Source organism: Lithobates pipiens, unplaced genomic scaffold (assembly GCF_037356315.1).
Source record: "Lithobates pipiens isolate NorthernLeopardFrog02 unplaced genomic scaffold, aLitPip1_a1.2 Scaffold_28, whole genome shotgun sequence".
NCBI classification, from domain to species: domain Eukaryota; kingdom Metazoa; phylum Chordata; class Amphibia; order Anura; family Ranidae; genus Lithobates; species Lithobates pipiens.
The window spans coordinates 27,801,563-27,828,122 of NW_027507789.1; the positions used below are offsets into that span (position 1 = coordinate 27,801,563).

The following is a 26,560-nucleotide window of genomic DNA, read 5'->3' on the forward strand; positions in this document are numbered from 1 at the left end:
TGACACTCCCAGCAGTTCGCATAGGGCAGTGTGAACTGCCGCCGGGAGGCATGCGATGCGGGAACCCGCCGCGCATTCGTGGCGTTCCCGCATCGCTCCAGTGTGAACCCAGCCTAATAAGCGATCGTTTTTCTGATCGCTGTATTAGTGTCACAGGTGACGCTAGTTAGGCAGGTAGGTATTTAGGTTCGCCGCAGCTTTTTATAGCGCCAGGGACCCCCATATACTACCGCATAAAGCCCCCTGATTGCCCCCTAGTTAACCCTTTCACCAGTGATCACCATATAACTGTTACAGGTGACGCTGGTTGGTTAGTTATTTTTTTATAGTTTCAGGGCACCCGCCATTTATTACCTAGTCTCACTAGTGTACCCCTAAATTTAGGGGTGTCTACTTTCCAAAATGGGGTCATTTGGGGGGGGTTTGTGCCATCTTGGCATTTTATGGCCTTCAAAACTGTAACGCCCTTAGAAAGCCTGAAGGCGGTGCTTGGTTTTCGGGGCCCCGTACGCGGCTAGGCTCCCAAAAAGTCACACATATGTGGTATCCCCGTACTCAGGAGAAGCAGAAGAATTTATTTTGGGGTGTCATTTCACATATGCCCATGGCATGCGTGAGCAATATATCATTTAGTGACAACTTTGTGAAAAAAAAAAAAAAAAAAAAAAAGTTTGTAATTTTCCCGCAACTTGTGGCAAAATATAAAATATTCCATGGACTCAACATGCCTCTCAGCAAATAGCTTGGGGTGTCTACTTTCTAAAATGGGGTCATTTGTGGGGGTTTTGTGCCATCTTGGCATTTTATGGCCTTCAAAACTGTAATAGGTAGTGAGAAGTGAACTCAAAAATTTACGCCCTTAGAAAGCCTGAAGGCGGTGCTTGGTTTTCGGGGCCCCGTACGCGGCTAGGCTCCCAAAAAGTCCCACATATGTGGTATCCCCGTACTCAGGAGAAGCAGCAGAATTTATTTTGGGGTGTCATTTCACATATGCCCATGGCATGTGTGAGCAATATATCATTTAGTGACAACTTTGTGAAAAAAAAAAAAAAAAAAAAAAAAGTTTGTAATTTTCCCGCAACTTGTGGCAAAATATAAAATATTCCATGAACTCAACATGCCTCTCAGCAAATAGCTTGGGGTGTCTACTTTCTAAAATGGGGTCATTTGTGGGGGTTTTGTGCCATCTTGGCATTTTATGGCCTTCAAAACTGTAATAGGTAGTGAGAAGTGAACTCAAAAATGTACGCCCTTAGAAAGCCTGAAGGCGGTGCTTGGTTTTCGGGGCCCCGTACGCGGCTAGGCTCCCAAAAAGTCCCACATATGTGGTATCCCCGTACTCAGGAGAAGCAGCAGAATTTATTTTGGGGTGTTATTTCACATACGCCCATAGCATGTGTGAGCAATATATCATTTAGTGACAACTTTGTGTAAAAAAAAAAAAAAATTTTTTTTTTTGTCATTATTCAATCGCTTGAGGCAAAAAAATTAAATATTCAATGGGCTCAACATGCCTCTTATCAATTTCCTTAGGGGGTCTACTTTCCAAAATGGGGTCATTTGGGGGGGTTTTGTACTGCCCTGCCATTTTAGCACCTCAAGAAATGAGATAGGCAGTCGTAAACTAAAAGCTGCGTAAATTGCAGAAAACGTACCTTAGTTTGTAGATGTGACAACTTTTGCGCAAACCAATAAATATACAATTATTGACTTTTTTTTTACCAAAGACATGTGGCTGAATACATTTTGGCCTAAATGTATGACTAAAATTGAGTTTATTGGATTTTTCTAATAACAAAAAGTAGAAAATATCATTTTTTTTCAAAATTTGCGGTCTTTTTACGTTTATATCGCAAAAAATAAAAATCGCAGAGGCAATCAAATACCATCAAAAGAAAGCTCTATTTGTGGGAAGAAAAGGACGCAAATTTTGTTTGGGTACAACATTGCATGACCGCGCAATTACCAGTTAAAGCAGCGCAGTGCCAAAGTGTAAAAAGACCTCTGGTCATTTACCAGCAAAATGGTCCGGTCTGAAAGTGGTTAATTCTGCTTAATTTCATGAGATAATTTACAAGGGAGTGTTTAGGGGCGGACTTAGGGGTGGGGCAGGGGAGGGGTTGGGTGGGGCAACTGGTGGCGAGTAACTCTTAAGGCCTGGCTAGTGGCCCTGCCCTAGAACGTACATTTAAAATCCCTGATACTTCTATGGTTTCTGGTACAATATCGCAACAGAGATGGTACCTTCTGGGGGTAGATTCAATCAAGCACTCAGCCACCACAACCCATAACTCTAGCCTAAACCTTAGGCTATGTTATTGCTTGTGGACGGCCTTCCCAGAAGAAGAGATGAAGATGTTATAGCTGCAAAGGGTGGGCCAACTCAATATTGAACCCTACAGACTAAGACTGGGATGCCATTAAAGTTCATGTGTGTGTAAAGGGGGGCTCTGATGTGTTGAGGGGAACTCTTATTTGAGGGGGTTGTTTCATCTAGGCCTTGTGTGCCAGGTTCAGGTTTCTCGTTGATGGTAGCTAACATTTACGTCAGGGGTGTCCTTGAGATTTTGCGTACTTTAGGGTTCTGTGACCAAAAAAAGGTTGAGAAATGCTGATTTAAAGTGAATAATGGTAAAATGGAGTTGCTATGGTTGCAGCACTTTGTACCACGTCATCCCTCTTTGCAGTGTGAATGTTGTTTGCATCGATCTATTCATTGCCAGGGTGCGTGGAATGTGATGTTGTCCAGAAGCCACGCTCTCAATCGTACACTGCGCTCCGTCTGTGGATCAGATAAGCAGTTTCATGTCTCTGAAGTGCTCTTAGCTGATGTCTATGGGGTTTGAAGCAACCTTATATAACCTTTAGCACACTTGGATCACTCAGACCTCACACAGGATTGTGCTGGTTTCTTCATCATTTTTTTTTTTTTTTTTGCAAGAGGAATTCTGAATTGCTGTCTCAATTTTCAGCCAATGAAATCCATTTGCACGCACTGTGCCGATCTTATTTCAGACACGTGAGAGAGGGGGGACGCGATATAGTTACTGACAGATTACGACCCTTCGCACCCTCACATGTGCGCTATGGTGCAGGATCACGGCACGCTAAAAGCACCTGAGAACTGCTTACCTTCATATTCTACAACCCCAGTTCCAAAAAAGTTGGGACGCTGTGTAAACTCTACATAAAAAGAGAATGCAATGATTTGCAATACTCATACATCCATATTTTATTCAAAGTAGAAAATAGAAAACATGTCAAATGTTTAACCACTTTGTGACCACCCAGCCACCAGTATTTGCTGCCTACTTCCAGGTTTAGGGCACATGATTGGACACAGCGGGAGCCTGTCAGCAAGTCCTGGCCAATTATTCACGGCCCATATCTGCTGATTAGCTGTGTGCAATCACAGTCCAGAGCCCTGTGTTGTGTACAGAGGGAGCGATCTGTCAGTTTCTTATCCCTGCAAAGCAGGAATGAGAACCTGAGAGATCTGGTTATTAACCACTTGCTGTCCGTGCTATAGCCGAGAGACGGCTACAGTACGGACTTCATTTGCCAGAAGGGCGTCCCTGGACGTCCTCCCGTGCTCGAGCGGCCTGTGCACCTGGCACGCTCTGTGATCAGTGAGTCTGAGACTCGCCTGATCACAGATCGGAGTAAGGGGTAAATGCCGATCTCTTACCACGTGATAAGCTGTCAGCCAATGACAGCTGATCATGTGATGTAAACAAAGCCGGTAATCTGTTTTTTTTTCCTCCTCGCGCTGATAGCGCGAGGAGGAAAAAAAAGCCGATCACCAGTGGCTGCGAGAGGGACATAGGTCCCGATCATGGATGTACCTACCAGTGCCCACCAGCACCTGCCTATAAATTAGGGCATCATTACCAGTGCTGCCTATCAATGCCACCTATCACCCATCAATGCCAGCCATCAGTGTCACCCATCAATGCTATCTTATCAGTACCATCTTATCTGTGCCTATCTGTGTTGCCTCATCTGTGCCCATCAGTGCAGCCTCATCAACGAATATCAATAAAGGAGAAAAATGACCCGTTTGCAAAATTGTATTTAAAAAAAACGATGAAACGCATTTTTTTTTAAATTTCTGGCTTTTTTTTGTTTAGCAAAAAATAAACACCCAAATGGTGATTAAATACCACTAAAAGAAAGCTCTATTTATGTGAAAAAAAATGATAAAAACGTCATTTGAGTACAGTGTAGCATGACCGCGCAATTGTCATTCAAAGTGTGACAGCACTGAAAGCTGAAAATTAGGCTGGGCAGGAGAGGGGTTTATGTGCCCAGTAAGCAAGTGGTTAAAAGCAGCACACTTTACACATAGGCACACATTTCTGGTACAATACTTTTTAGTGTTATAAATATAACAAATTGACAAGCGTTCACCTGCACAGGGGTATAGTTCCAAAGTTAGGCACACATTTAACCCCTTGATCACCCTAGATGTTAACTCCTTTCCAGCCAGTGTCATTAGTACAGCTACGGTGTATTAAAAAAGTATGGGAAACATATATATATATTTTGTTTTTTAAGAATCCTACTTACCTAGGTGGCAGAACGAACTGCACTCCTGTGATCCACAGAAGTACAGCTCAACGAGCTTTGGCTGTACTTCTCCTTTTTATTGTCACTGGTGATGCCAGTGGCAGTTAGTATCAGATTTTCCGCCACACTATCGTAATACCATTATAAGTCACTGATTGTCACCATTAGTATAAAAAAAAAAAAATACAAATTCCTGTATATATACCACAGTTTGTAAGTTCTATAAATGTCACCCAGACCAAACAATATACACTTTTTGGGATTTTTTTTTTATTTTTTTTTTTATTGAAAACATGTAGCAGACTACATTTTGGCCAACATTTACTAAGAATTTTTTTATTTTTATTTGTTTATTAGATATTTTATATAGCAGTAAGTAAAGTAAAGCCCAGTGGTGATCAATTACCACCAAAAGGAAGCTCTATTTTTGTTAAAAAATTTTTTTACATTTCCTTTGGGTACAGTGTTGCATGACCACGCAATTACCAGTTAAAGCGGAGTTCCAATAAAAATTTTTTTTTTTAAGTCAGCAGCTCAATACTGCAGCTGCTGACTTTTAATAATCAGACACTTACTTGTCCCACGGTCCAGCTCGTCCAGCCCCGCTCGTCTCCCCCTCCTCTCTGTGGTGCCGGTGTTCTGCCATATAGCGTCCAGCCATCTAGAAGTGTCCGCCCCATACTGCGCACACGCAGCGCTTGCGCAGTACGGAGCAGAAGGAGATTCAGAAAATCTCCGAAGATGAACGGCGCCTGCGTCGTGAGTCGAGGTGCTAGCCCCACCATCCAAGTGGACATAGGGCTGCACATATTAGAAGGCCCCTTGTGGGCTCGCCACGCTTCGGGCATGGCCTCGCTGCGCTCGGCTCTTTTTATTCTAACTCTATGTCCACTTGGATGGTGGGGCTAGAACCTGGACTCAAGGCGCAGGCGCCGTTCATCTTTGGCTATTTCCGGAATCTGTGTGTCCTGTGTACTGCACATGCGCAATACACAGCGGACACTATCCGATGGGGGACAGTATGTGATAGTACACCGGCATTGTCACTGTGGGTGCCCGACTGAGGCTTCACAGCCTGGCACGCACTGCACGAGCTGTGCTGCGACTGGCTGGGCAATCATCTGGGACCTATGAAGTGTCCCAGATGATTGCCGAGAGGGAGGGGGGAGAGGTGATCTTCTGGCGCTGCAGGTGCGCCAGGAGGAAGCGTGATTTGGGACCCTCTGAAAAAGAGGGGTTCCGCCCCACTTTTAAAACTCTGCTTTAAAGTAGCACAGTGCCAAATAGCTAAAAATGACCTGGTCATGAAAGGGGTGAAATCTACAAAGCTCAAATGGTTAAACTGACAAGCTTTTACCATTTTTAAGAAAAAAATAAGGTCATTTAAAAAAATTATGCAAGAAACCATCAATGCTGAAAGATATGTCCAGGTCTTAGAGCAGCTTATGCACAACTTCTGCAATTTTGTATGCTTGTTCTCTGTCACTTCCTCCAAAAAGTATTAAAGCCAAAGAGCCAAGCAATTAACATTTTCGCAAGGAGGTCAGGATTCATAACCACCCCAGACGATGTCCTTGGAGACGAAACGCGTCTTGAAGCTCTCCACTGCCACCAGTCGATTTTAAAGCTCTAATTTTACCGGCTAAATGTGAGTTTTCCAACTTTCATTAAACATTATCTATTGTACTCAACGGAATTGCGCTACGTGGCCCTTTTTTGTTTTTCCTTCTTTAAATTATCCTCATTACATGCATGGACATCTGATTACTGTCCTTTTATGAGACAAACCCGTAAAGACGCCTTCATCTTGATGAGAGCTGGGAGTTTCCATTCGAGGCATCTGATGGTTTCAGTGTCCGTTTCCATTGGTTGTTTATACAACACGAGCCTGTTTGACTCGCAGAACATATGTTCTTGTGCGTTCACACTTTGCGGTAAGCCTCCTATATTTGTGGTGGTGGTTCCCTTCACTTCAGTTACACATCCTGGTTCCCCGTTGGGATATCTATAATGAAGTTTGTCACAAGAAAGTTATGATTTGTTCACAAGAAGCTTATGAATTATTTGCTGAATATCGCCTGTTTGGTTTTCTTTTGGACGTTCCCTATATGTTTTTTTTTATTACATTTTATATACGATTTTTTTGTATAATTTTTTTTACGTGTCATTTGGGTTCACTGCCTCTATTTGACCTGAGCATCGCGCTACATTCCAAGCGCTACACTATGTTTCTTTCAATCATAACCTCCCTAATCCAGGAGGGGGGGTCCTTTTTAAAAAGTTGATGGTTAATCCAGACCAGCAGAGTCCACCCATAACCGAAGCCCCGTCGCCATCTTGGATGAACATCAGCTTCCAGGACCTTCATCTGCAACCCCCTCGCAAGGCGAGGGCTTTCTAAAAATCCCTTAAAGCTTTGTTATATCACAGAGGTAAACCCACACGCAGAGGCTTACCGAGCCGCGCGCTCCATAATTATATAGCAAATTCCCCGGCTTGGTGAAAAATAAACTAGGCTAAAGCTGTATTTACAGGTAAATAGGATTAAACCAAAAGATTCGCCATTGTTTCCAGGCGGTGGATTACGCCCACTCGTCCATTACCGCTTAGACTTAGCGCAGAATAATTTTTTTTTTTTTTTTACGTTATGCTTTATCTTCTACGGCGAGGAGAAGAAAACTCCAGTTGAGAGATTTGAGCCCCGTGAATGCAATTACAAGAAAATCTCCCTCCCTCACCTATTTGGTGTGTAAGTTCACGGAAAGACTTTATGTAAAGCTAAAATCCAAGCTGATTGCAAAGAAACAGCAGTCAGTGACGTAATGCAGTCATTAATCAATCATTTAGCATATTCTAACCGCTTCAGCCCCGGAAGATTTTACCCCCTTCCTGACCAGAGCACTTTTTGCGATTCGGCACTGTGTCGCTATAACTGACAATTGCGCGGGTGTGTGACGTTGCACCCAAACAAAATTTACGCTGTTTTTTTCACACAAATAGGGCTTTCTTTTGGTGGTATTTGATCACCCCTGCGGTTTTTATTTTTTGCGCTATAAACAAAAAAGGGCACCAATTTTGAAAAAAATACAATATTTTTTACTTTTTGCTATAATAAATATCCACCAAAAATATATAAAAAAAATTATTTTGTTCCGCAGTTTAGGCCAATACGTATTCTTCTACATATTTTCATCGCAATAAGTGTATATTGATTGGTTTGCGCAAAAGTTATAGCGTCTACGAAATAGGGGATAGATTTATGGCATTTTTAGTATATATATATATATATTTTTTATTAGTAATGGCGGCGATCTGCAAATTATATCGGGACTGCAACATTATGGCAGACACTTCGGACACTTTTGACACTATTTTGAGACCATCGTCATTTATACAGCGCTATAAAAATGCAAAAATGTATACAGGACTATAAAAATGCATTGATTACTGTGTAAATGACACTGGCAGGGAAGGGGTTAACCACTAGGGTGCGATGAAGGGGTTAAGTGTGTCCTAGGGAGTGATTCTAACTGTGGGGGGGGGTGGGCTACAACTCGCATGACAGGGAGCATTGATCTCTGTCCTGTCAGTAAGCAGAACGGGGAAATGCTGTGTTTACAAGCCACAGCTGGGCGCCCACAGTTACAATGCCATTGCCGCTGAGTGGTGGGGGAGATGAGTAGGGCGTCGATTCCCCCGCATCACTGGACCTTGGGACAGTTAAGTGTCCGATTTTATTAAAAGTCAGCAGCTGCAGTATTTGTAGCTGCTGACTTTTAACTTTTTTTTTTATTTAGGGGAACACCGCATTAAGGATTGAGCCTATTTTTCAAACGTGGTGTTTACAAGTTAAAAAATGTTTTTGTTAGAAAATTACTTCAAACCTCCAAAGACCATACGCCGCACACTGCATCAACTTGGTCTGCATGGCTGTCTTCCCAGAAGGAAGCCTCTTCTAAAGATGATGCATTTGAAATCCCGCAAACAGTTTGAAGACAAGCAGACTAAGGACATGGATTACTGGAACCATGTCCTGTGGTCTGATGAGACCAAGATAAACGTATTTATTTTAGATGGCGTCAAGCGTGTGTGGCGGCAACCAGGTGAGGAGTACAAAGACAAGTGTGTCTTGTCTACAGTCAAGCATGGTGGTGGGAGTGTCATGGTCTGGGGGTGAATAAGTGCTGCCGTCACTGGGGAGCTACAGTTCATTGAGGGAACCATGAATGCCAACATATACTGTGACATACTGAAGCAGAGCATGATCCCCTCCCTTCAGAGACTGGGCAGCAGGGCAGTATTCTAACATAACAACCGCAAACACACCTCCAAGACGACCACTGCCTTGCTAAAGAAGCTGAGGGTAAAGGTGATGGACTGGCCAAGCATAGCTCCAGACCAAAACCCTATTGGAGCATCTGTGGGGCCTCCTCAAATGGAAGGTGGAGGAACGCAAGGTCTCCAACATCCACCAGCTCTGTGATGTCATCATGGAGGAGGGGAAGAGGACTCCAGTGGCAACCTGTGAAGCTCTGGTGACCTCCATGCCCAAGAGGGTGAAGGCAGTGCTGGAAAATAATGGTGGCCACACAAAATATTGACACTTTGGTCCCAATTTGAACATTTTCACTTAGGGGTGTACTCACTTTTGTTGCCAGAGGTTTAGACATTAATGGCTGTGTGTTGAGTTATTTTGAGAGGACAGCAAATTTACACTGTTATACAAGCTGTACACTCACTACTTTACATTGTAGCAAAGTGTCATTTCTTCAGTGATGTCACATGAAAAGATATAAAATATTTACAAAAATGTGAGGGGTGTACTCACTTTTGTGAGATACTGTAGATTTATATATCTATATAGATTTATACACACACTATATTACCAAAAGTATTGGGACGCCTGCCTTTATACCAGGGATCTCCAAACTAAGGCCATCCAGCTGTTGCGGATCTACACACCCAATGAGGCATTGTAAAACTCTGACATTCATAGGCATGACTGGGTAAGACTGGGATGCCATTAAAGATCATGTGCGTGTAAAGCTGAGGTCTCCAAACGATGACCCTCCAGTTGTTCAGGAACTACATTTCCCATAAATGTAGTTCCTGAACAACTAGAGGATCATAGTTTGGAGACCCCAGCTTTACACGCACATGATCTTTAATGGCATCCCAGTCTTAGTTGGTAGAATTCAATATGGAGTTGGCCCACCCTTCGCAGCTATAGCAGCTTGAACTCTACTGGGAAGGATGTCCACAAGGTTTTAGGAGTGTGTCTATGGGAAGGTTTGACCATTCTTCATGTGCATGTAAAGGCAAGCGTCCCAACACTTTTGGCAATGTAGTGTATCTGTATCTGAAGTCCCTATTTAGCTGTTGGGAGGAAAGTGTGTTTTAAACCTTGAATAATAGTGACAACAGAGCCCCTCTGACTTTGTACAGCCAGGTGCGCCCATGGCCTGTGAGAGCAGCATTTGCATGCCACACACTTCCTTCCCTTTTTAAAATACATGAGACTTAGGCAAAAACCTGAAATTAGAATAGGTCCATTCATGGAAGAATGACTAATGCCAATCTGTAAATTGAGTTTTAATCATCCCCTGCTGACCAGCTAATATTTCAGAATAGTAGGGAGTAGTAGTGCCTGCACTGGCCGCTATAACCCATAGATAGAAAACAAGGGGGAGCCCATAGACAAGCATTGCCATCAATAGCTTCAGAGGCCCTCCACCCTTTCCCGGTCAGCGTGGGATAAAGTAACCGCAGCATTTTCACTTTGTTTCGAAATAAATACAAAATGAAATTAAAGAGGTACTCTGACCAAAACTTAAAGTGGTTCTAAACCTAAATAGTTTTTACCTTAATGCAGGGTTCCTCAACCGGGGTTCCGCCAGAGGTTGCCAGGGGTTCCATGAGCAGTGAGCATTTTTTGCCTTCCAGATAAGTTCCCACTGACTCTGTAGATCTTTTTGTCTGTAAGGGGGTAATTCATCCCAATGACCACAAGTGTAAGGAGCCTGCATTCCACTGACCATCACACTAATGAGTTGTAGATATGCACTCACCGACCACTTTTTTCGACGTCTATGTACGTCGGATGCTGGACTCAGGAGCGCGTCAGCAAGGTAACCCCCTGGGACAGTGCTTCTCCTAGGGGGTTATCTGATATGGGGAGGAGCCAAGACAGCCACCGAGGGACCCCAGAAGAGCAGGTTCGGGGGCCACTCTGTGCAAAATGAGCTGCACAGTGGAGGTAAGTTTGATATGTTTGTTATTTAAAAAAAAAAATAAATGAACATTTAGTGTCACTTTAAGTGGTTTTGAACATGACATGGTTGTTGGTGCCCAGATGGGCTGCTCTGAGTATTTCAAAAACGGTTGATCTGGGTTTTTTACGCACAACCATGTCCCGGGTTTACAGTGAATGGCCGGAAAAAAGAGAAAATATCCAGTGAGCGGCAGTTGTATGGAGCAAAATGCCTTGTTGATGTCGGAGAAGAATGGGCAGACTGGTTTGAGATGATAGAAAGGCAACAGTAACTCAAATAACCACTCGTTACAACATACAAGGTATGCAGAATACCATCTCTGAATGACTAACACATCGAACCTTGAAGCAAATGGGCTACAGCAGCAGAAGACCACACCAGGTGCCACTCCTGTCAGCTAAGAACAGGAAACCAAGGCTACAATTTGCACAGGCTCACCAAAATTGGACAACAGAAGAATGTAAAAACGATGCCTGGTCTGATGAATTTCGATTTCAGCTGTGACATTCAGATGGTAGGGTCAGAATTTGGCATAAACAGCATAAAAGCATGGATCCATCCTGCCTTGTATCAACGATTCAGGCTGGTGGTGGTGTAATGGTAGGGGGGATATTTTCTTGGCATGCTTTGGGCCCCTTGGTATCAACTGAGCATTGTTTAAACACCACGGCCTACCCGAGTATTGTTGCTGATCATGTCCATCCCTTTATGACTGCAGTGTCCCCATCTTCTGATGGCTCCTTCCAGCAGGATAATGCACCATGTCACAAAGCTCCAATCATCTCACCACTGGTTTCTTGGACATGACAATGAGGTCACTGTACTCCAATGGCCTCTACAGTCACCAGATCTCACTCCAATAGAGCACCTTTGGCATTTGGTGGAACTGGAGATTAGCATAATGGATGTGCAGCTGACAAATCTGCAGCAACTGCGTGATGCCATCATGTCACTGTGGACCAAAATCTCTGAGGAATGTTTCCAACACCTTGTTGTATCTATGCCATTAAAGCGGAGCTCCACCCTAAAGTGGACCTTCCGCTCATTGGAACCCCCCCCCCCCTCCGGGGCCACAATTGCCACCTTTCAGGGGGGAGGGGGGTGCAGGTACCTGTACAGTACAGGTATCTGCACCCACTTCCGGCGTAGATTCTGCAGAAGCTACGCCCCTTTCCGCAGAATCAACGCCCCTTTCCGAACTTCCCCCACTGCCTGCTGGGAAACACACGGATCCCAGAGACAGCGGGGACCATCCTTATTGCGCAGCGCGACTCGCGCATGCGCAGTAGGGAACCAGGAAATGAAGCCGAAAGGCTCCACTTCCTGATTCCCATACCCAAGATGGCGGCGGCAGCACCCGAGAGACGATCGAGAGATCGGCTTCGGGTGCTGACATCGCGGGCGCGCTGGGCGGGTAAGTGTCATTATTTTAAAAGTCAGCAGCTGTAGTATTTGTAGCTGCTGGCTTTTAAAAAAAAAAAAAAAAAACGGCGGACTCCCGCTTTAAGAATTGAGGAAGTTCTGAAGGCAAAAGGGGTCCAACCCGGTTCAATGGGGAAACTAGTTCTGGTGACCAAGGGATTCCCTTAACTTGCAGGGAATATCTTCTCCCTTCCTGTTTTGGGTATGGAACAGGAAGTGAAGGGAAATCTCCCCAATGGGACACAGATGGCAAAAAATAAACTGGCAGGGGTTATAACCCTCCCTTATTCTATCCAACAACAAAAAAGTTTGCCTGTAGTTCCACTTTAACAAAAATGTTCCATCTTAACTTTTGCTTATTTCTACCTTTTATTACATAAGACTTCCCTCTCCCATGTACAACCCCTGCATAAAAGTGGGGAAAGTAGGAAATATTCTTACTGTACCCCTCCCCCCCCTTCCCAGGTTCTGCCAGTTGAGCCTTGGTGGAGGTGACCTCATACTCCTTCTATCAAGATCCTGGGAACCATGAGAAGACATTTCCAGTCCCGAAATATGGGATACCCCACAATCAAGACCTCACCAGAAGGACCATGAGGTCACCTTCTCCAGGGTGGAATCTGGGGCTACGGTAAGTATATTTTCAGCGTTTTTTTTTTTTTTTCTCCCCTTTTATGCCTCATGTAAGACTTGGGCATTGCCATTCAGTGCATGGTCTGCTTTAAGAGTCGCCATACATATTGTAATTCCAATTACGACAATCCTAATTTGAATTTCTCCTGGAAAGCACATTGTCCAAGGGCTTAGGACACAATTTGCATCAATATTATTTGGATGCTGACGGTGTTTCTGGTAAACAATGGCCTCTTCTGTTCTTCCTTTTCACCTTTAAGCAAGGGACAGGCAAGACACTTGGCTTCGAAATACAAAGTTAGAGCTGGCTCCACAAATTTAGGTATTTAGGAATTCGTAGATGACCGTGAAAAGGTTATTTCATGTAGACCATGCCAAGCATTTTTTATGTGCGTCTTTGTGCTTGTTTGCAGATTTCAGATCTCAATACAATTTTTTTTAACCTTGTAGAAAAAGTGACTTTTTAAAAAAAAAAATGTATTATTCCATACTAGGGTTATAGGATGTGGACATTTAACATACAGTGAGGGGAAAAAGTATTTGATCCCTGCTGATTTTCTACATTTGCCCACGGACAAAGAAATAAGCAGTCTATAATTTTAATGGTAGGTTTATTTTAACAGTGAGAGACTAACAAAAAAAAAAACGCATTTCAAAAAAGTTAGAAATTGAGTGGAATAAGGATTTGACCCCTTCGCAAAACATGACTTAGTACTTTGTGGCAAAACCCTTGTTGGCAAACACAAAGGGCAGATCTTTCATGTATATACATTATATTAACAAAAGTTTGTAGGTACCGGATCATCACATCTACTCAAGCTTACAAAACCATGGGCATTATTCCAAAGTTGGACCCCCTGTGTCTATCACAGCCTCCACTCTTCTCTGGAAGACTTTCCACAAAACTTTGGAGTGTGTTTGTGGGAATTTGTAGACCTTCAGCTACAGAAGCCTTTGTGAGATGAAGTACTGATGTTGGACAAGAAGACCCGATTTAATAATCCGCATTTCAATTCCTCCTAAAGGTGTTCAGGTGGGCTGAGGTCAAGGCTCTTAGTTCCTCCACACCAAACTGGTCAAACAATGTCACTGTGCATCTGTAGATTTGGCTTTGTGCTCAGGGGTACAGCCATACTGGAACAGAAAAAGGCCTTCCCCAAACTGTGTTTGTGTCTTTCCTTCATTCCTTCCATAATAATATAAAAGCTAAGTAAAGCAGGTCATAGATGGTTCAGCAGGGAATGGCCGAGATTCGAACCATGTGTGGGCATGTTGATCTCCCCAAGTATAGCCGCTAACAATAATCACTGTGTGTTCTCCCAGTAGGGTTGACTTCCCGCGCCTCCTTCCTCCAGCCAGAAGAACACAATAGCTTTGGGGGAAACAGCTCCGCATCCTTCAGCATAGCAAGTCCACAGAGATCCCATCCCTCTGAGCCAAATCATATTCCTGAAGGATACCATCTCTCCCCACAGCTCTGCAACCCTTCCAGCCAGATTGAATCTCTGAAGGCAAATTAAATCCCTGGGGCAACATTTCATTACTGTTCATTTCGTGCCGTTCTCCCTGCAACCTCTTTACACACCTCCCAACTGCTTAACAACCCTTAGCAGCTCACCTTGAGATTCCCTGACATCATATCTACGGTGCCTGCAGCCCCCCTCTCATAAATACACAACTTCAATGCCTGCCACTTCAATAACCTGTTGGCTCAGATCCCTGCACCTTATTGACCTCACACTAATATATCCTTCCTTTTTTCTTTGGGTCAACTCCCAGCACACACAGATATCCATGGCTGACACATGTTTAGTGCTGATGTCAGTTCCCAGCTCCTTGATTTCCATCGATCTCCCAGGGAGGGAAGTAGAGCAAGGGATTGGTGCAGGAGCAAACTGCATACCTTTGCTGCCATTGTGCTATTGCTGAGTGTCCAGTGCATCCCTGTGCCTTTTTAAGAAGGGGTGGGCTCCCTCCAGTCATACCTGCCCTTAATTTATCCATTATTATATATGGGCTCCAACTTTGGAGACTCCCAAATTTATAGAGTTGGGACTTCACTACACTGGGGTGCCGTGACATGTCCTCTACAGCTTATGTATATATTTACAATGTAAATACAAATACAATGTGTGCAAACTAAACCCCTTGTGTTTAACATAAGCTGTTAGACAAGTCAATTTCAGTTTGTTGCAGGCTGGCTTGTAAGTGAGCTGGGAACTTTTGTTCAGAGACCTAACTCTTACCTTAGAGTCCTTGTCTTCTCCTGCAGTAGGTCTCCCATGGGATTGATGGCAGGGAGTTGAGGACCTCTGTCAGATTTTGATATTTTGTGTGTATACCTTCCACATTTCTCCTTTGACCATACTGCCCTCCTCCAGATACTGGCCATTAGATCCTCCATACTCATTTTTTGCACATTTGATCCACCATTACATCCTGCACACTCCTTACCTGTACATGCTGTCCTATTCTCTGCTGTCTTCCACTTTCCTCTTCTTCACGGTTTACCCAAAAAAAAAAAAAAAAATGTTCATTATTTGTACTATCCTCAACCTTTCCCTTTCTTGAACTGGTAGATTTTTTGCTCTGTTTTTTAGATTTTTTTTTTGGAAGATTTTTGCTGTTTTTTGTTTTGGTGGAAACTCACAATTTTTAAGTTTCCCCTTTTTCTTTCCTGGTCACCAGGACAAATGGAGAGAGTGAATCTCCCCAGCGGTGTTACAAACAGCAACAACAATCTGACAGATTCTACCCCTTTCCTTCGCTAGTCATCCTAAAGAAAAATAATAGCTTTAGATACACTGAATTTTTTATATTTCAAGCATTACATTATGTTGATCACATTCATATGTACAGTATCTCACAAAAGTGAGTTTACCCCTCACATTTTGTAAATATTTTATTATCTTTTCATGTGACAACACTGAAGAAATACATTTGTATAGTGTTATAATACGATTTAGACATTAATGGCTGAATCCTCAACGTCCACCAGCTCTGTGATGTCATCATGGGGGAGGGGAAGAGGACTCCAGTGGTGACCTGTGAAGCGCTGGTGAACTTCATGCCCAAGAGGGTTAAGGCAGTGCTGGAAAATAATGGTGGCCACACAAAATATTGACACTTTGGGCCCAATTTGGATGTTTTCACTTAGGGGTGTACTCACTTTTAGTGCCAGTGGTTTAGACATTAAAGAGGAAGTAAACCCTAATGGGTTTACTTCCTCTTTGATTCCCTGCAAAGGTAACGCATAATGGGCTACTATGCATCGCATAGTAGTCCATTATGTGTCACTTACCTGACACAGGAGCCAGCGATGTCACCGCTGTCCCCTTGTGTACGGAGCCTCCATCTTCTCGGTGGGTCTCGCTGCTCCGGCGCTGTCATTCGACGAAGCCACGATGACGTCACTCCCGCGCATGCGCACGGGAGCCGCCACTCGTGGCATATCGCCGTTGACAGCGGCGCACTCAGTGCGCATGCGCGCCGCTGTCTACCGCGCATGCGCCGTAGACAGCGGTGCCTGTGTTTTGGCAAATATCTCCTAAACTGTGTAGGTTTAGGAGATATTTCTTGGACCTACAGGTAAGCCTTAATCTAGGTTTACCTGTAGGTCAAAATGGTTTGTAAGGGTTTACAACCACTTTAATGGCTGTGTGTTGAGTTATTTTGAGGGGAGAGCAAATTTACACTATTATACAAGCTGTACACTCACTACTTTACATTGTAGCAAAGTGTCATTTCTTCAGTGTTGTCATATGAAAAGATAGAATGAAATAATTACAAAAATGTGAGGGGTGTACTCACTTCTGTCAGATACTGTACATTTAAAAACAAAACTTTAAAATACTGCAGATTCCCTTTTAATTAAGTTCATAGGTGCCTTGAAAAGACAGCAATTTTATCCAAAGATCATCTATGGAATCTAAATATCTGCATGTTGCAGGACAATTCATAAACTCTGACTTTTGAGAACTCGTATTGAATCATTACTTTCTTCCTCACTTCCCTTTCACATCTACCACTCTGACCTAAATGTTTGCCTTCTCTATATTTGTTCCTCAAAGGAAAGAGCAGCCCAAGGAATAGGGCTATATTAATATTAATTATCACAGGTATCAATAGGGTACTCTGTGTTGAAAAACTAATGAATATTATTAAAGTATGATATGGAGAATAAAATATAAATACCATTAATATTACTGTATTTATTGGCATATAACACTCACCTTTTCACCCGAAAAATCGGGTGCAAATGGCATGTGCGTTTTATACGGCAATACTTCAATTTTAACTGCCTCGGAGGGGACAGGGAGGGGGGTGGGACGAGCGCTGTCAGATTACATACAGTGAGAATATCCTGTTTACTTGGTGGCCTCTGTAATAGGAATTCCAGTCTCCTGGTCCGCCATTGGACCATTGTTCTATCATATTAGATTTTCACTGTATGTAATCTATTGGCACTGGTCCCGTCCCCTCCCTGTCCCCTCTAGGCTGCAGATGGGCATCAATCAGGATGCACTGATGGCAATGGTGAGACTGCTGCATTGATGGCAATGGTTTAGGCTGCATTGATGGCACTTGTGAGGCTGCAGATGGGCATTGATAAGGCTGCATTGATGACAATGGTGAGGCTTCAGATGGGCACTGACCCTTATTTTGCTTCAAAGTTCCTTAATTAAAATTTTAGTTTTTATCCTGAAACTCTTAAAATGAATGTACGTGTTATACGCCAATAAATGTGGTACTTCTCTCTTCTTTGTGGCCTTTGATATGACCAGCTCTGTTATATGTGTCCTTTGATATAACAGTCTCTGTATGTAGCAATTGATATTATGCGTTCTACAGTATTCTACGTGGCCATTGACATGATGGGCTCTGTTCTTTGTGGCTTTTGATATGATGGCTTTGTTTTATATGCCGTTCACTAATGCTGGGCTGCAGATGGGAGCATACAGCAGCTTTAGTGCTAATAAAAAAAATGATATATATATATATATATATATATATATATATATATATATATATATATATATATATATATATATATATATATACATTTTTTTTTTTTTTTTTTTTTTTATTTACATACACACACTCGCATATAGCACTATTGCTTTGAGCTCTTGATGCTTGTAAAGTGACGGCTAGATCCTGTAATTATTGGCTTTGACGGATCAGAAATGACTGCTTGTTTGTCACTTGCTGTAGAGAAACTATTTCAAGCCCCAGAATTGGGCATATAAGGAGAAACAGCTTTGTTGAGGAACATCGATGTATTTACAGTAACCATTTCTGGCTTTCATTAGCTGCGAACGCCAGACTGCTGTTCCCAGCGCGGTAGGCTGAGATCACTGGTAAATACTCTGGCCGGCTCCGTTGTTTGCTTGGGCTTTGCATGAGCCTGATTGAAAAGGGAACTCGGGTTAATGAATTTTACCTTCTATATTTAGAACAATGTTCCGTCAGTGCTTTAGTAATCGGACAGTCGAGATTTTTCTCTTACCTGTCCTTCTTAGCGGAGGGGGATGCAAGGTTGCTATGGCAACAGGAGGCTTTTATATGTAAAAATAAAAAATCCTGAGAGACACCAAGGCTCACGTAGAAAGTATCTGGAGGAAGAAGCGTTTGTGTTGCCCACGGCAATCAGTTGTGTGTTCTCTTTCATGGTTCTGCTGAGGGAGATGTTGATTGGTTGCTGTGGGTAAGAAGACATGCCTTTCCTTCATATTTATACATGAGGCTGTACAAGGGTGATGGCAAGCATGCATTTGGCAATTTTATGTGAACTACACATAATGTCCCCCCTGTCTAATGGAGATTAAGGGTGGTGTTTGTAGCCCAAACCAGGAGAGCAACCTAGGGTGACAACGCTCTGCCATAAATACAGTGCAGGGAGTGAGCATTGGACAGGAAAGTGTCTTACTGGCAGAATCAGCAGGTTAAAGGGTTAGTTCACCTCTACCAAAAAAACTGCCTATAAGGAGCATCCATAGCTAAAAACAAACTTTGCATCTCTGATGTTGAATTTTGTCCTTGCTATAGGTCAGGGCCATTTACGCACCCCGTGAAGCCTGACTGGAATACTCTCAGGATGTTGCTAAGTGAGGCCTACCTACTGCTTACCTCCTCCACAACAGAAGTTATCTCTAAAATGCTGAGCTTAGAGCTACTGCTTCAAGGGAGAGAGAGAGAGTATGTGAGGGGGTTTGAATCTGAGAAAAAGCTCACTTCTGTGATGGTGGAGGTGAGCAGTAACGACTAGGCCTCACTAGATCCTAGATCCTGGGAGCATTCACCTTAAAGTGGTGGTTAATCCAATTGCCCCCAATTAATCAGGCACACAATACATGGTTCGCTAAGCATTGCAGCATCATTTTCTTCTTTTTTTTTTTTTTGTCTAAATACTTTTCTTATCAGCATTTTTTTTTTAGCTCTGTCATTTGTCCTATTTCATCTCCATATCTGAGCCAAGGGAGCTGAGTAGGAGGGATGCAGATTCCCTCTGACCTATGCAAGAATCAAGATTGATTTCAAAAACACCTGATGGGTTAATTTACACTTGCTTCAGCTTCAACACACATTAACTGCTAGTTTACACTTGCTTCAAAACATGGCTTCGGACATGCTTTGTTAAAGCTCTCTGGACGCCAGTCAAAGCTCCTGTCACTAAATAAAATGGTTAGCTTACAGTCCTGTTTACACCTTGCCTTTGCTTGGGTCTTCAATGAGGCTTTGCTGGGTCTTCTGTGAGGCTTTGCTGGGTCTTCTGTGAGGCTTTGCTGGGGCTTCGGTGAGGTTTTGCTGGGGCTTCGATGAGGCTTTGCTGGGGCTTCGATGAGGCTTTGCTGGGGCTTCGATGAGGCTTTGCTGGGGCTTCGATGAGGCTTTGCTGGGGCTTCGATGAGGCTTTGCTGGGGCTTCGATGAGGCTTTGCTGGGGCTTCGATGAGGCTTTGCTGGGGCTTCGATGAGGCTTTGCTGGGGCTTCGATTAGGATTTTGTGGGGTTTCGATGAGGCTTTGCTGGGGCTTCGATGAGGCTTTGCTGGGGCTTCGATGAGGCTTTGCTGGGGCTTCGATGAGGCTTTGCTGGGGCTTCGATGAGGCTTTGCTGGGGCTTCGATGAGGCTTTGCTGGGGCTTCGATGAGGCTTTGCTGGGGCTTCGATGAGGCTTTGCTGGGGCTTCGATTAGGATTTTGTGGGGTTTCGATGGGGCTTTGATGAGCATTTGGTGGGGCTTCAAGAGAGCTTTGCCATAGACTTCTATGGAGGCTTTGAAGATGCTTTGAAGTACCATTAAAGCTACATGAGGTATAATTTTTGAAGCAAAGGCAAGGTGTAAACAGGACTGTGAGATAACCATTTTATTTAGTGACAGGAGCTTTGACTAGCATTCAGAGAGCTTGTCTGAAGCCTTGTTTGGAAGCAAATGTAACTGTAATGCGTGTTGAAGCCGAAGCAAGTGTAAATGAGCCTTAAAGTGGTTGTAAACCCTTACAAACCACTTTGACCTACAGGTAAGCCTAGATTAAGGCTTACCTGTAGGTCCAAGAAATATCTCCTAAACCTATACGGTTTAGGAGATATTTGCCCGAAGACGGGCACCGCTGTCTACGGCACATGCGCCGTACACAGCGGCGCGCAGGCCCACTAAGCGCGGCATTTCCAACAACGGAGCTGCCGCGCGTGTCGGCTCCCGTGCGCATGCGCGGGAGTGACGTCATCGCGGCTCCGCCGAATGACAGCGGCGGAGCTGCGAGACCCCACCGAAAAGATGGATGCGCCGGACTACAGGGGACAGCGGTGACTTCGCTGGCTCCTGTGTCAGGTAAGTGACGCATAATGGGCTACTATGCAATGCATAGTAGTCCATTATGCTTTGCCTTTGCAGGGAATGAAAGAGGAAGTAAACCCATCAGGGTTTACTTCCTCTTTAAGGGCTAGTTTACTCTTGCTTTAAAACAAGGCTTCGGACACGCTTTGTTTAAAGCTTTCTGAATGCCAGTCAAAGCTTCTGTCACTAAATAAAAAGTTTAGCTTATAGTCCTGTTTACACCTTGCACTTGCTTTGCTTCGCCTCAAAAATTATACCCCATGTCGCTTTAGTTGTGCTTCAAAGCCTCCATAGAAGTCTATGTCAAAGCTCGCTTGAAGCCACACTGAAGCCCGACGAAGCCTCACCAAAGGCTCATCGAAGCCTACTGAAGCACCAAGCAAATGAGAGAGCTTTAAGAAAGCGTGTCCAAAGCCATGTTTTGAAGCAAGTGTAAACCAGCCCGAAGGGTGAAACAAACCTCCACCCAACTGTTTCTGTTTTCATGTAAAGGTGGCTCTACAAAATATTGACTGATGCCACACTTTTCACATTTATTTGTAAAACATTTTGAAAATTTTCCTTCCAGTTCACAATTATGTGACACTTTGTGTAAAATCCCACTAAAAGTTTGGTTTTTGGTTGTAACATGACAAAATATAGAAAATATCAAGGGGTATGAATATTTTTTTCAAGGCAATGTATGGTTGACATACATTGACACACAACACTATGTATAATGGAAACTCAACTTAATTACCTCTGTAGGAGAGCTGCATCCTGCTGCATTGTGTACTTCACCTCCTGTAGATGATCTCTTTTTAGCTGACCACACCTGCACCTCATAGATATGTATGGGGCCATATACATTGTCAGGTTGAAAAAAGACACAAGTCCATCCAGTTCAACCACAAAAAAAAAAATATATATATATAATAATAATAATATCATACAATCCCATATACCCAATTCTATACCCACAGTTGATCCAGAGGAAGACAAAAAACCCCAGCAGAGCATGATCCAATTTGCTAAAGCAGGGGAAAAAAATTCCTTCCTGATCCCCCGAGAGGCAATCGGATTTTCCCCGGATCAACTTTACCTATAAATGTCAGTACCAAGTTATATTATGTACACTTAGGAAATAATCCAGGCCCTTCTTAAAGCAATCCACTGAGCTGGCCAGAACCACCTCTGCAGGGAGTCTATTCCACATTTTCACAGCTCTTACTGTGAAGAAACCTTTCCGTATTTGGAGATGAAATCTCTTTTCCTCTAGACGTAAAGAGTGCCCCCTTGTCCTCTTTGTTGACTGTAAAGTGAATAACTAGACACCAAGTTCACTATATGGACCCCTTATATATTTGTACATGTTGATCATATCAGGAGCAACTAAAGTATTGCTGACCTGGAAACTAGATTCAAAAAAACTCTTTCAATGTTTGAGCTATATGTGCATCATTCCTTGCTTGGTCCTTTATGCAACTCAGACAATCAAAAGATCTGAAGGGGATCAGTAGATATTAGGCTTTCAGACCCTTTTCAACAATTCTGCCTCCTGTAGAACCATGGTTTGGAGCTGTCTGTAGATGCCAAAGGCTTTAGGTGGTTGTCCATTAGCTCATCTCAGGCACATGGCCTAGCTTTACATGCACTGATTTTGGGTGACTTAGGTACTTATAAAGCCCAGAAAAGGTCTGGCAGAGTAGTAGTTCTCAACCTTTTTGAGACCAAGGCCCATTCTTCCAAAACGTTCCATGCCCCAACAGTAAAGAATAACGGTTATACTCCTCCTAGAAAGCTATAAAAATGCAAAACATGCATTGAAATGCTGAAAGCCTCTTGATGGGGCTGGGCGTCACTGTGGGGTTGTGGTATGGGGGCTCTTGAGTGGATTAGCAGACCTGGTGGCCAGGTTTCTGGAAGAGTCTGGGAAACCATGTTGGAAATTTGGGGCACTATGGAGGACCGGAGGCTCTTTCGCAGGCTGAGGGCGCAGTGTGGGAGGCTGGGCAGCAGTGTGAAGACTGATTGGTTTGTCAAAGGAATCAATAGGCGTTCTGAAACGTATCACAATAGCATCCAGCCCGCCCCAGGTGTGACATCACATCCTGCCTTGTGTCCCACAGTTGCTCCCCTCACCTCCCTGGAACATTGGACTTGGTTTCCTCACTGATTACACGCTGTTTTCTGTCACATGCGGCTCTTTTGGTGGATGGCTTCCATCCAATGTGGCATGGCTGCAGATGAACTATTTGATTTTATATTTTTGTGTGTTTGAATTTGGCTTTTTAATCGTAATAAACCCATCGATTTTGCACGTAGCTGGCACCCCCTTGTGTTCCTTTAAAGTGAGGGCTCTCAGGGGGCCTGGGTGCACTGTGGACCACCAGTGCCAGGGCAAGACCATCCATCGCCCAGGGCAAAGATGTCAAACTACGCCCCCCCCCCCTTTACCTTAGGGTTGGCGCCCACATCCCTGAAATAAACCATTGAGCCCAGGGCATCCGCCCCTCCTGCCCACCCCATGTTACCAGTCCTGTGGAGCACTATGGGAGACTGTGGGCACTATGGGAGCTGGGAGGCAGTATGAGATATTAAGGCATCTGCAGGGGGCTGGAGGCATGGGAGAGGGAAAGCTGGGGGCTGGTTGTGGGCCATGGCCAAGTAATCCTTTTAACTGCTTGACACCAGCTATCTATTTTATTTTTATATTTTTATGTTTTTTTTTTTTTTTTACAGGAGTGTCCCTTTAACTGTGTTGTTGTATATTTTTGTTCTGTGAGAAGGGATGTTGTTGATGAATCAACATATAAAACGCAACACCTTGAAACTGGCAACCTCAATATGTGTGAATTTCCTCTCCACAGGTTTATGAACCACAGAGCCCCGGCCAACAGCCGCTACAAACCAACTTGCTACGAACATGCTGCCAACTGCTACACACATGCAGTAAGTACATTCCTGTAGCTCACATATTGCTTAGGGGGGTAATATAACTTTCATTCAGAAATAGTGATACTGTCGAAGGTGTGACAAGTGTGTTATTTGTGTGTTGATGATTTTAATTTTTTTTCAGAAATACCATAATGTTTCTACTTTTTTTTATTTTTTACTTTATTTTATTAACCTCATAAAAAGAAAAAAAAACTGGTGCGCCTTTCTGATTTAGTCCCCCCCCCCCTCTTTTTTTTTTTTTTTTTTTTAAACTAGAAAAAAAAAACCTGCCCAGCTGCAACTCTCTTGGCCATTGAGAGCACTTCAGTGGCCATAAAGCAAGATTAAACTCAAAAACAAAAAGTATATGGTCAACGTAACTTTAAAGCGGTATTAAATACAAAACTAAAATTGTAATATATTGCACATTACCAATTCTAAGATATGCAGGTGTATTCGTTTTTACTTTTTTTAGGCTTTTTTTTCCCCCCTAATTTCATTTGGTGATCTAGCCAGCAAGTCTTGTTTTTTCTTTTTCCCAAAATCTCAAGCTCTCCAGAAGAATGTATCAGTTTACATGAATGAGACAAACCATTTAACACTGGCAGGGGTGATTAAAGTGTTACTAAACCCAGGCGCCTGCATTCACTGTATCTGGTCTCCCACAGTACACAGAAGATGGAAATGCAATTATTTTTGTAAATATAAATTCTCACCAGCAGCAGCTTGTGGGATGAGTTTTCTCCTCTGACTGTCCTAAGAGGCTGCTTGACTCCTGACTCTCTGTCTGGACAGTGCTGATCACATGCACCCTCCCAAAAAAAAAAGCTCTGTAGAAATACACACCAAACTGAGTATGTGCAGAGTGCCCCCCAAGGATCTGTACTGTCAGGTGTTTGATTGGGGATAGTGGACGATCAGAGAAGACAGGATCAAACAGCCTTTTTTCCCCACAGTGTGCAGTATTAACCCCTTAGGTTCCACAGTGAGTATAACAAGCATGCTTTACTGCATATACAGACTGATTTTAATGTTGTAGGTTTAGTTAAGCCCCATACACACTATCAGATTTTCTGCTGATTTCTTCCATCAGATTTATCAAAACCATATAATATGAGGTCAAACCTTAGGAGTTTCAATGTGTATGCAATCAGGCAGGCCCTTGCACTACATGGTTTTGGTAAATCTGAAGAACAAAATCAGCAGAAAATCTGATAGTGTGTATGGGGCTTAACACTGGCAGAGGTGATCAAAATGATCAGCTTTTATTTATTCGTGTAAAACCTTTATCCTAAAAGGAAAACACTGTTTGCTGTAACTAATTATAAAGTGTTAGCTGGAGTTTGGCTTCCTCATTGGCTGAGAGAACAATCCCAGCCTGTGAGCCAATGAAAAAAAGATCAGGGGCGGGGCCGAGCCACGGCTCTGACTGAATAGATACGCAGAGCCAGCGGCTCAGGAACCCCCACAGCGAGCTGTTTGCTCTGTGGGTGTAGAAGGGAGGGGCCAGTGATGGCGGGGGACCCGAGAAGAGGAGGATCGGGGCTGCTCTGTGCAAAACCATTGCACAGAGCAGGTAAGTATAACATGTTTAATATTAAAAAAATAAATAAAAAAAGTGCCTTTACTATCACTTTAATCTTATTTGAAAGGGTCCAGGCAGATGGGCAGGGCTGAGCGCAGAATTTAGACCCCTACAATAAAATCAGAAAGGCGCACAGGGGAAGCTTTCCTTACAAACAGTTTCCTAGCAAAACATCTGTATACCCATTATAACATCGTACATGTATCTGGTTGAAGAAACCAGAAAAAAAAAAGGGTAATGTATGAAACCAAATCCATATGTTCTATAGTGCCTATATAACAGAAAAACCCACAGATACTGCAACTGATTGCCCCGTTTTTTTAAATTGCAGGCTTGCAAGCGGTAGTATAATGTGTTTGCTTTGTACTTTCTCGTAAGTTTCTCATGAAGTTTTACTTGCACTCGGCTGTGGGGAAACTCTTGGCTCTGCGCCATACCAGAAGTAAAAAAGGAAATAAAAAAAAAACCTTGTGAGACAGACATTTTTAACTAGAGACTTTCCCAAGTACTTGTGTGTAAAAGGTGAACATGTTTTTTAGCAAATTCAAGGCACTTTTGTGTAACGCTAAGCTACAACCGAAACAGTAACCGACTAATAAAATCCAACAAACACTGCAAATATCTTAAATTCGAAAAGCGTTAAGGGGCATGCATGTGGAGGTTGGGCCATACACTATTTTATGAAAAGTATTGGAACGGCTACCTTTACACGCACATGAACCTTAATGGAATCCCAGTCTTGGCCCGTAGGGTTCAATATGAAGTTGGCCCACCCTTTGCAGCTAAAACATCTTCAACTCTTCTGGGAAGGCCGTCCACAAGGTTTAGGAGTGTGTCTATGGCAGGGGTCTCAAACTGGTGGCCCTCCAGGTGTTGCGAAACTACAAGTCCCATCATGCCATTGCCTTTGGGAGTCTTGCTCTTAACTGTCAGCCTTGCAATGCCTCATGGGACTTGTAGTTTTTCAACAGCTGGAGGGCCATCAGTTTGAGACCTCTGGTCTATGGGAATGTTTGACCATTCGTCCAGAAGCTCATTTGTGAGGCCGGGCACTGATGTTGCACAAAAAGGCCTGACTTGAATTCTCCGCTCTAATTCATCCCAAAGGTGTTCTATCGGGTTGAGGTCAGGACTAGTCAAGTTCCTCCACCCCAAAATCACTCATCCGTGTCTTTATGGACCTTGCTTTGTGCACTGGTGTGCAGTCATGTTGGAAAATGAAGGGACCATCCCCAAACTGTTCCCACAAAGTTGAGAGAATTAAATTGTCCAAAAGCTCTTGGTATGCTGATGATTTAATGGTTCCCTTTACTGGAACAAAGGG

The 26,560-nt window shown here is 43.4% G+C and overlaps 1 protein-coding gene across 3 annotated transcripts in view; it reads left to right on the forward strand.

Annotated features, from left to right (window-relative positions):
• MMD (monocyte to macrophage differentiation associated) overlaps positions 1-26,560 on the forward strand; it is a 217,964-nt gene that overhangs the window by 145,524 nt on the left and 45,880 nt on the right. For all 3 annotated transcript variants that reach the window (XM_077458940.1, XM_077458941.1, XM_077458942.1), the window contains one exon: positions 23,585-23,666. In XM_077458940.1, coding sequence (XP_077315066.1) covers positions 23,585-23,666 — 82 coding nt within the window. The remainder of the gene's footprint in view (positions 1-23,584; positions 23,667-26,560) is intronic.